The 10,951-nt window shown below is 44.0% G+C and overlaps 1 protein-coding gene across 1 annotated transcript; it reads left to right on the top strand.

Annotated features, from left to right (window-relative positions):
• Positions 1–1,842: 1,842 nt before the first annotated feature.
• Positions 1,843–7,693, top strand: LOC137936503 (putative ABC transporter B family member 8). Its single transcript, XM_068781222.1, has 10 exons — positions 1,843–1,933; positions 2,021–2,336; positions 2,491–2,545; positions 2,673–2,851; positions 3,163–3,620; positions 3,991–4,531; positions 4,725–4,904; positions 5,027–6,367; positions 6,490–6,905; positions 7,229–7,693. Exons 2-10 carry the CDS (start codon positions 2,085–2,087, stop codon positions 7,578–7,580), a joined length of 3,774 nt encoding a protein of 1,257 aa, XP_068637323.1. The 5' UTR covers positions 1,843–1,933; positions 2,021–2,084; the 3' UTR covers positions 7,581–7,693.
• The last annotated feature ends 3,258 nt before the right edge of the window (positions 7,694–10,951 follow it).

Raw genomic sequence — 10,951 nt, 5'->3', positions numbered from 1 at the left:
ACTACAGATTTAATATTCTTCTTAAGTAAAGTTTAGAGAAGACAGAATAAACGGTGTTATTATAATTGGTAGAGAAGCTAACTCTGAGGTTTAAATGGAGCCCCTAAAGGTGATCGAGGTGTCCCTGACATCCTCTACTTACTGCTGAACAAAAGCTAGAGGCCCAAACTTTCTGGTGTAAACTTTCCACCCCTTGACGACAATGGCTGATTTCAAACGATTTCATTCGCTAATGGCAGCAGTGGGTGGACATTTTGCACAAGGAACGTCTGCCCCCCTCAAAAGATCAAAAGAACGACGACCGCCATACAAGTTGCTTTTGAATAAGATATTTCTCCCACTCGCTTCTAGAAATAAACAATGGTCGTCTCTGGAAAAGCAAAACCAGAGGAGAAGAGAGAAAGAAAGCAAAAGCTTAAGACTAGTGACGAGCGCAGCCTAAGTCATTGCGCTCTGTTGGCAACGATGTGGCCGGAAGAAGGCACTAAGTAAAAGATGAAGCCACTTTTGTTATATATAGACGCGCGACGTGAAAGATTAAAAGACAATCAGCACTCTAGCTGCTATACTTAAACTATTCTGATCTTTATTCGGGTTTAAGAGAGGATCGATCGATCGTGCCTCCACGCTCGTCATAATTGCTTCTCCACTTCCCAGTGCTTTAGAAACTTCTTTTATTCATCTTTTGATTGGGATTGTGAGACTGCATCAAAATAATGTCTCCGTCCCACCAGTTCCAGATTTTTTTATTAAATCTTGAACGCAGCAAAAACTCGTGTTTGCTTTAATTGTTAAGGTTAGCAGACCCTTGTGTGAACGATATATCTGAGGGGCAGTTGCCAGTGAGCCGTCAGCGGGGCAGTAATTCTGGGTCCTTTGCGGTAGACTCATCATCCCTGCGGATGATCATTCCGAACACCTGGCCTTCTGGTAGATTCTTTTGTAATCTTACTTCCTTCTGTAATCTGTTCGTGAGAGCTACCAAAGATTGACGGTTGAGAGTTATATTTACGAAGACATCTCCATCAAGCGAGTACATTTTAACCGATTTATTCACCTCCTTGTGTTCTAACATCAAAGACCGACTGTACTTTTTTTTCTGAGCCTAGCTTTACCCTCCCCGTAACCAGGAAAAAAAGTTATTTTTGTTTCAAAAGAATCTTAGGCAGGTTAGATTTCTGAATAAGACTAGCGCGACTTTGGATATTTCATCGAGACAAACTTGAGGCTTCATAGTGGGTGATAGCCATGAGTTGTCTGTCCGTGTCTGAATTTGGAGGTCCAGGTTGAAATAAAGGAGAGGTAAAGTTGACTAATAAGGCCAAACTCCTGCACCGATTAAGACGGTTACCAAGAACCCAAACCCCTTTATTGAATTTGTTCCCTCCGAAATAAAGAAATCTAGTTTTCCTCCCATCCACATCAACCACAAGAAGCAGTTCACTCTCTTCGATTTACTGTTTCTCTCTTTTAAAGTCGTTCTACATCACTCCTACGTTTTTTTTTTTTTATAGTTATTCAACATATACAATCACTGTTCAGACATGTTAGTACACAGTATTAGATCGTTCCTTCAATCAGTGGGTTCCCTTATGCTCCTACAGAGTCCTTTTTTTGTTCCTTTCCTTCCTAATTGTATCTTCTCCTTCCTCTACAGGTCGAAAAAAGCTAAACAGTCTTTTTTCTGTGGAAATTTGACAGAGGTGCTTCTCTGTAATGGATGTTATCCATGGGTAAATGATTTTTGAGATGTGTAATTTTTAAAAAAGTTAGTGGCTCTTATGAACCCTGCAGACTATTTATTGAATTCATATCCAGGTAGGCAGCCGATCAAGAGAATGTGGTCTTCACACTCTCTTGCCTCTCTCTCTCTGTCTTTCCCTCCCTCCCTCTCCCACTTCATCCACGGCCAGTTCTGTCTGTCAAGTAATAGGTAATCACATAGCTTCGGTTCTCATGATGCCGTTAATGGTCGTCTTACCTTTCATTTGACTTGTTGAAATTTCTTGATTGATTTCAGTTTGGTCGTTTCTTTCACTCGTTGAAGACGTACGTCTGGAACACTGACCGGGAAGAAGAAAAAAATGAAATTTTGGAAACGGGATTCTGACCAAGAAAAAGCGCAGAAAGTCTTGAAAAAGAAGTCATCGGCGGCTGCCATTTTCATCTATTCCGATTGGGTTGATATTTTGTTGATGGTCTTGGGAACTGTGGGAGCTATCGGAGATGGGATGTCCATCAACGTCATGTTCGTGACCTCCAGTCGAATAATCAACCGCTTGGGGTTCGGCAAGTCGAAGCTGGGTCATGAAACATTCATGGACGAGGTCGAAAAGGTAGTAGCTTCAAGCTTCAAGTTCTCTTTTTCTTTCTTTTTCAGCTTTGGCGTCTGATCTAATCAAGTTTAAAGACAACGCACCCTCATGGTTCATGGAATCCAGTTTTAGATTTCCATATCAATTACATATTCTCTTCTCTTTGATGTCACAGTGCACCCTGCAATTTGTATACCTTGGATTGGCGGTGTTGGTGATTGCTTTCCTCGGTAAGCGCGAGAGCCCCTCTTCTAACTCCTTTTACAGGGAGGACCCCGAAGAGTCCAAGAACTCACTTATGAAAAGTATAAAAGCATTTCTAAATTAGTTTTTTCTTTAAACATTAAACAATTGCAGAAGGATATTGCTGGAGTAAAACTAGTGAAAGGCAAGTGCTAAAGATTCGGTACAAGTATTTGGAAGCTGTTCTTAGACAGGAAGTTGGCTTCTTTGATTCTCAAGAATCCACAGTCTCAGAGGTACTCGACGGGATATCCAAAGACACCTCCCTCATACAGGAGGTTCTGAGCGACAAGGTGTATATACTTCTTTAATTTAGTTTATTCGATGCGAGCGTAGTCTTTCTGAGCTGTCTCAGAGGTGCTCTCTTTGAAAACCGGCATGTCTAATCATCAGCATCCAAGAAACGAGGAAGGTTTTTTTTTCTTTTTTTGTATTTCTTAGTTTTGCTCTATTTCTATTTCCGATGGAATATTGTGGCTCAAAAGAGAGACCTTTTTTTGCTTTTGCTCTTGGACGATTCTCTGCCGAAAGTGAGGCACAATCCGCTTATTTTATTTATTTATTTTTTGAATTTCCTTTTCTTATTGTTGTTTTGCTGCTACAGGTGCCCACCTTTTTGATGCACTCATCCGTGTTCATCTCAGGACTTATATTCTCCTCTTACCTCTCATGGAGGCTGTTCGTGGTGGCTTTACCCCTTCTCTTGTTACTAATGATTCCCGGATTAGTTTACGGAAAATATTTACTCTATCTGTCTCAAAAATCTCATAAAGAATACAGCAAAGCAAATACCATCCTGGAGCAGGCTCTCAGCTCAATCAGAACTATCTATTCATTCACCGCCGAGAAGAGGATTGTCCGGAAATACTCCAACATACTAGATAAAACTACAAAGCTGGGGATTGCTCAAGGCCTCGCGAAAGGGATCGCGGTGGGTACTATGGGTCTTTCTTTCGCTATATGGGCGTTCCTTGCATGGTACGGTAGTAGACTGGTGATGTATGAAGGAGAGAGCGGGGGCAGGATTCAAGCCGCAGGACTTTGCTTTATCTTCGGCGGATTGTAAGTGACTTCGCCTTTCCTTCGAATATATTTTGTCTTTTAATGAAGATCACTGCAGCTTTCATGAAAGACTGGCCGCTTGATCCGACTATCATTGCCAATAATTTTACCGGTAATGTTTCAAAAAGTAAACTAGATGTCCCGCTTTTCTTGTGGCTGACGAACGTAGAATTATTGAAATCATGCGCGTACGACTCACACGTCTTAATTATTTTTTAAAAGGACTCTACGTGAGGAGTTGAACCAGACTGTCGACCTCACACCGCTTCCGAATTTTTGACTCTTCCAAATGTCCACATGCTATCGCTGGAATTCTTTTTCACTACTAATTTAATATTGATTATCTGGTGGCTGTCTGACTCATGTACAGATCCCTGGGAATGGCTCTTCCGGAAATCAAGTACTTCACTGAAGCATCAGTTGCAGCGACGGGGATTCTGGAAAAGATTACCCGGGCTCCACTGATAGACGCAGAAGACACGACAGGTATAATACTGGAGCAGGTCAGAGGCGAGTTGGAATTTGAGAATATCAAGTTCACATACCCTTCCCGGCCGGACACAGTTGTCCTAAGAGACTTCAACCTGGTGGTACCCGCCGGAGAGACGGTGGCACTAGTGGGTTCCAGTGGGAGCGGGAAGTCCACGGCCATCTCCCTCGTGCAGCGATTTTACGACGCCGAAGAAGGCGCAGTGAAGATCGATGGGGTGGACGTGAAGACGCTCCAGTTGAAATGGATAAGAGGGAAAATGGGTCTGGTGAGTCAAGACCATGCGCTCTTCGGGACTTCGATCAAGGAGAACATAATGTTTGGAAAGCCTGAAGCTACCATGGAAGAGGTGATAGCTGCAGCCATGGCTGCAAATGCTCATAACTTCATCAGGCAGCTCCCTGAGGGATACGAGACAAAGGTCAGATTCTGTTCCAAGTTACTCCTGACATGGCATAACCTTTTACAAGTTTGGTCTGGTAATAGGCAACATGTCCCATTCAGACTCAGGGTTCAGGTTTTCAAAAATCTGTCTCCAACCCAGTCCATGCTCCGAACTGTACTCTTTCGGTTCGGACGTGTTGTCAACAATTACATTTAAATGTGTTCGATAGGTGGGGGAGCGCGGAGCATTTCTATCAGGAGGTCAGAAGCAGCGAATCTCCATAGCCAGAGCTTTGATAAAGAACCCGGCAATTCTCCTGCTTGACGAAGCCACAAGCGCTCTCGACTCTGAGTCCGAAAAACTTGTCCAAAATGCTCTTGATCAAGCTTCCATGGGGAGAACTACGATGGTGATCGCCTCGTGTCCCATTCTTTTTCATTTCTCTCGGTGGTGAGCTTTGTAAAAGCTACTAATATATACGGCATTTACACTTTTTTGTTTTTTTGTTTTCTGTTATCTTTAACTGGTTAGGTGGTCGCCCACAAATTGTCCACAGTAAGAAACGCGAACCAGATTGCCGTCGTCCATGCAGGTCGGATAGTAGAGATTGGGTCACATTGTGACCTGGTTGCTCGCCAGAACGGCCATTATGCACGTATGGCTCAACTACAGGAGAAGTTCGACTTCGATGATGCAGACCCCAACCCCAAATACCGCATTTCTTCCGTCCCTCGGAGCACTAGCAGCCGGCACATGTCTAGTGTTCCCCGTTCAAGCCCTGCCTCCTTTACAGCCGGCTTCCCCCTATCCAGTCCGGCCTCCTTCTCTGTCCCTACTCCCAGCTTCCCTGAAGAGGCGCCTTCTCAAATCTCTCGCCACCCACCCCCTTCTTTCCATCGTCTTCTCAAATTAAACGCCCCCGAATGGAAACAAGGTTTGATGGGTTGCATCTCCGCCATGATCTTCGGGGCTGTGCAACCCACTTATGCCATTACCATGGGTGGCGTCGTCGCTGCCTTTTTTTCGCCCAGCCACGACGAAATTCGCTCCCGCATCCGGGCTTTCTCATTAACCTTTGCGTCCCTTTCTGTAATCTCCATTATCGTCAACCTCTGCCAACAGTACACTTTTGCCTACATGGGCGAGAAACTCACTCGAAGAATTCGAATTCGCGTGTTGAAAAACATCCTGACATTTGAAATTGCATGGTTTGATGAGGAAGCCAACTCAAGCGGTGCTCTGTGCTCCCGATTAAGCAAAGATGCTTCCCTCGTGAAAAGCCTGGTGGCCGACAGAGTCTCTCTAATAGTTCAGACTGCTGCTGCCGTGATAGTTGCTATAGTGATGGGTCTAATTCTGGCATGGAAGCTCGCACTTGTGATGATTGCTGTGCAACCGCTGACGATCCTATGTATGTACTCTAGAAAGGTCTTGCTATCGAGTCTTTCTGAGGACATGGTTAAGGCACAAAATCAAAGCACCCAAATCGCAGTGGAAGCAGTCTGTAACCATCGGATCGTGAGCTCGTTTGGGTGTGTGGGTAAGATACTGGAGTTGTTTGAAGGGGCGCAAGAAGGGCCAAGGAAGGCTGCGGCCAAAAGGGCATGGTTGGCCGGGGTTGGGATGGGTTCTGCCCAGTGTGTAACATTTCTCTGTTGGGCGTTGGATTTCTGGTACGGGGGTCGACTCGTAGACGCCGGAGAGATTTCTGCGGGGGCAATGTTTAAGACATTCTTCGTGCTGGTGAGTACCGGAAAAGTTATCGCGGACGCGGGGAGCATGACAACGGATTTGGCAAAGGGAGCCGCCACAGTGGCATCGGTGTTCGAGGCATTGGATCGGCAGTCCAAGATGCAGAACAATTTTCAACAGGTAAGGTTGTTTACTCGCGCTACTACCTCTTTAGTCAATCAATTTGGTCAATGCAGTAGACTCTTGTTTGTTTAGTTCAAAGTTCAAGCCTACAAAAAAAAAAAAAAATGTAAATTGATCAGGCGGGCGATGGATCTGGAGGGAGGAAGCTGATAAAGATATGCGGAGGGATAGAGCTAAAGAAGGTTGATTTCGCATACCCCAATCGGCCTCAAACTCTGATACTCCAAGGATTTTCTTTGAACGTGAAGCCAGGCACGAGCATCGGTCTCGTCGGGAGGAGTGGATGCGGGAAATCAACCGTGATCGGACTGTTACAGAGGTTCTACGACGTGGACAGAGGAGTCGTGAGGGTGGACGGAGTGGATATAAGGGAATTGGATCTCGGGTGGTACCGAGGGCACACGGCGCTTGTTGGTCAAGAGCCGGTCATCTTCTCTGGCAGCATCCGTGACAATATCCTGTTCGGGAAACCTGATGCTTCGGAACAAGAGGTCGTGGAGGCTGCTAAAGCTGCGAACGCTCATGACTTCATCTCGTAAGTATGCTCATCACATAATAGGAGTTCAACAACGTATGATTCTTGCCCGATGTAGTTGTTAGACACCTAAGATGACATTTAAATAGTTGAGCAAGCTACCCCAGTATTCAATAATGAAGGTTGGGCTCACCTGAGTAATAATTTTTAATTAAAATTTCCAACTCAAAAGCAACCTTAAAGGGGTCGGATTCACCTTTCAGGTAGGGTTTGCTCGTATCTCTGAGCACAATAAGCTTTTTTTTTTTCCTTTCCTCAGATGTAACTTTGGTGGGGGTTCCTCATTTAGTGATATACTTGTTTGTCATGGGCGACATTTGCAGGTCACTAGATGAAGGGTACGAGACAGAATGTGGGGATAGAGGAGTGCAACTATCGGGAGGCCAGAAACAGAGAATTGCCATTGCAAGGGCCATCATAAGGAACCCTACCATCCTGTTACTGGATGAAGCAACAAGCGCTCTAGATTTGCAGTCAGAGCAAGTGGTGCAGGAGGCGCTCGATCGGATTATGGTGGGGAGGACCACCATCGTGGTGGCTCACCGTCTCAACACCATTAAAAATCTCGACTGCATAACTTTCCTTGCCGAAGGGAAGGTGACAGAGCAAGGAACTTACGCTCAGCTCATGACCAAGAAAGGTGCCTTTTTTAACCTTGCAAACCTTCAAGAATAGCCAATATGGAAAAAAGGGAGTGTTTCGTTTCACCTTTCCCTATGTTACACAGTTCTTAACTTCTTTCCTACAGTGTTTTTCTTCCGTAAATTAGAGAATAATTGGTGCAGAAAGCTTCAAAGTTTCTATTTTCTGCTAATAATGGTTGTAGACGAGAAAGGGGGGAGTCGAGCTACATTATATAGATGAAAGCATGTAAAAGGAAAATCAATTCTCTGGTTGTGGTTTTTCACTTGTAAATCTCTCTGATTTGAGAGAGTTTTTCTTATGCAACTCAGAAAAATGTCGAAAATACAATCTGCCGACGGGTTCAACAGAAACCCTATTCGAAAGGAAGAGGGAAAGGGAAAATTACAGTTATACCCTTGGACAAACCAGAAAAGACAAATAAAGATAAATATACGAGGAGCTATATGCGATTTGGTGAAGACATCAGCAAGTTGAGATGTGGAGGAAACATGGGGCAAGGTGAGAGAGCCTTGTAAGTAGTGATGCCGCACAAAATGACAATCAATCTCAATATGCTTCGTACGCTCATGAAAGACAGGATTCTTGGCAATCTGAATGGCACTTTAATTTTCACAAAACATAGGAGTAACAGACAGTTGAGGAAAACCAAGTTCTTCAAGTAAGCGCCGAAACCAAATTAACTCAGCAGTAGTAGACGCCATAGCCTGATATTCTGCCTCGGCAGAAGAGCGAGAGACAACGGATTGTTTCTTACTCTTCCAAGCCACCAAAGAATTGCCAAGGAAGATACAATACCCAGTAGTCGATTTGCGATCTATCGGATCACCAGCCCAATCAGCATCAGAATAACCAGTGAGAACCAAATCAGAGGTGGAGGACAAAAGTAAGCCATGATGCACAGTGCCACGTAAGTAACGTAAGATGCGGAGAACGGCAGTCCAATGAGTGGTACGAGGGGCGGAAGCAAACTGACTAACCACATGAACAACATAGGTAATATCAGGACGGGTGACCGTCAAGTAAACCAAGGACCCAACAACCTCTCTGTACCGGGTAACATCAGACAACAAGTCACCATCTGTAGGGCCAAGGCGATGATTGAGTTCAATGGGAGAGTCGATAATCCTATCATCTGTCAACCCTGCGCGACTGATCACTTCAGATATGTACTTTGACTGAGACAAAATATAACCTTCAGGAGAATAGGCAACTTCAATACCCAAAAAATACCGTAAATAGCCAAGATCTTTCATTTCAAAAAGAGAATGAAGTTGACGTTTAAGATCTGCAATGCCATCTTCATCAGTACCAGTCACAATCATATCATCAACATATAGAAGGACCACAATATGCCCTACAACAGTTTTACGAATGAACATGGCAGAATCATAGTTGGAAGCAACAAAGCTAAGACGAAGCAAGGAGGAACTAAACTTCGCAAACCAAGCGCGAGGAGCCTGTTTGAGACCATATAAAGCCCGTCGAAGACGGCAAACGTAACCAGCAGGATGAGAAAGGCCTGGTGGTGGTCGCATATATACCTCCTCGGTCAAATCACCATTTAAAAAAGCATTTTTAACATCCAATTGATGAAGATGCCATCTGTGAACTGCTGCAATAGAGATCAAGGTATGAATGGTCTTCATTTGAGCAACAGGAGCAAAAGTCTCATCATAATCAAGGCCTTCAGTATGTGAGAACCCTTTAGCAACTAACCGAGCTTTGTAGCGCTCAAGTGTACCATCAGATTGAGTTTTGACTTTGAAAATCCATTTACAACCAATAACATGCTTACCTGGAGGAAGTGGCACCAACTCCCAGGTACCTGTTTGGTGCAAGGCAGTGAGCTCATCATTAATGGCTTGGCGCCAATTTGCATCGGATGCAGCTTCCTTGTAGGACTTAGGCTCAACAAAAGAATGAATCCTAGACAAAAAAGTCAAATAGGGAGAAGAGAACAAATATGAAGATGGACTATACCTCTGAGGTGGACGGCGGACACGAGTGGAGACGCAAGGAGTGGCAAGAGGCGGATCACCAGAGTCTAGAGAGTCAAGAGGGAGAGGCGCCATGGGAGAAGGTGAGTCAGTACCTACATGTGACTGTTGTGAAGGCAGACTAGAGGAAGCCTCCAGACTGAGAGGTGAATCAGGGGACGGATGGTGAGTGATTAACTGGTCATCATGGGGCTCATCAGAAACAAATGGATCAATGTGTAACAATTCTGGATCATGCAAACTAGGTGTAGACAAGGGAATTCGAAAGTAACAAAATTGCTCCAAGAACTTAACATTGCGAGAAACAAATAGTTTACCGGACTCAGGGTGGTAACATCGGTATCCTTTTTTACCAAACCCATAACCAAGAAACACACATAAAGCAGATTTGGCAGATAATTTTGTGCGATAGGAAGGGGGTAATAAGACAAAGCATGCACAGCCAAAGACACGCAAGTGTTCATAGGTAGGATGAACACGATATAACCGTTCAAAAGGGGAGATACTGCCAGAAACAAATGAAGGAATACGATTAATCAAATAAGTGGCAGTATGAAGAGCTTCCCCCCAAAATTCAGGAGGGACAGAGGCATGGAGCAGCAAGGAGCGAGCAGTTTCAACAAGATGACGATGTTTACGTTCTGCAACACCATTCTGCTGAGGGTGTAAGGACAAGACAACTGATGAATAGTGTCCTCAGACTTCAGAAAATCATTCAATAAAGATGACATATACTCACCACCCGAATCAGAGCGAAAAAATTTAATGTGAGTAAAAAAATGGGTCCGCACCATAGCACAAAATTGAACATAAATAGAATAAAAATCGGATTTGCGATGCATAAGAAATATCCAAGAGAAACGAGTGAAATCATCGACAAGCAATGCATAAAAACGAGCCCCACCCTTAGTGGGTACAGGTGCCGGGCCCCAAACATCAGAGTGAACAAGATCAAAAGGAGAAGAAGTAACTGAGTGACTTAATGTAAAAGGTAAATGGCATTGTTTGCCAAGATGACAACCAACACAATCACTAAGAGGGGAATATTTAATAGTGGAATCCAACATATTGTGTGTGATCATAAACTGTAAACGAGAAGCAGAAACATGTCCTAAACGAGTACGCCATAAGTAAAAAGGATTATTTACAGAAAGTAAATCTTGCAACATGGATTGAACTGATAAACTAGACACCTGCAGAGATACCAGTAATTTTAAGTCATCAAGCATATAAATACCACCTTCTCTATGGCCTATCCCAATCTGCCTCCCGGACTTGCGATCCTGTATAAGACAATGATCAGAAGCAAATGAAATGGTAAGACCTAAATCAGTGACTTTGCCAATGGAAAGAAGGTTAATAGCAAGATGGGGAACATAGAGAACATCAGATAATGACCAAGTA

This window comes from Aristolochia californica, unplaced genomic scaffold (assembly GCF_029961685.1).
Source record: "Aristolochia californica isolate CCGP_79_NKW_82.1479 unplaced genomic scaffold, dmAriCali1.0.hap1 SCAF_7, whole genome shotgun sequence".
Taxonomy (NCBI): domain Eukaryota; kingdom Viridiplantae; phylum Streptophyta; class Magnoliopsida; order Piperales; family Aristolochiaceae; genus Aristolochia; species Aristolochia californica.
The sequence above is the reverse complement of the archived record's forward strand: the minus strand, read 5'-3'. Positions and strand labels throughout refer to the sequence as shown.

Coding starts and splice junctions, on each gene's coding strand:
- LOC137936503 (XM_068781222.1), top strand. CDS start 2,085: ATGAAATTTTGGAAACGGGATTCTGACCAAGAAAAAGCGCAGAAAGTC. Junction 4,532..4,724: donor CTGAGGGATACGAGACAAAG/GTCAGATTCTGT, acceptor TGTGTTCGATAG/GTGGGGGAGCGCGGAGCATT. Junction 4,905..5,026: donor CCATGGGGAGAACTACGATG/GTGATCGCCTCG, acceptor TTAACTGGTTAG/GTGGTCGCCCACAAATTGTC.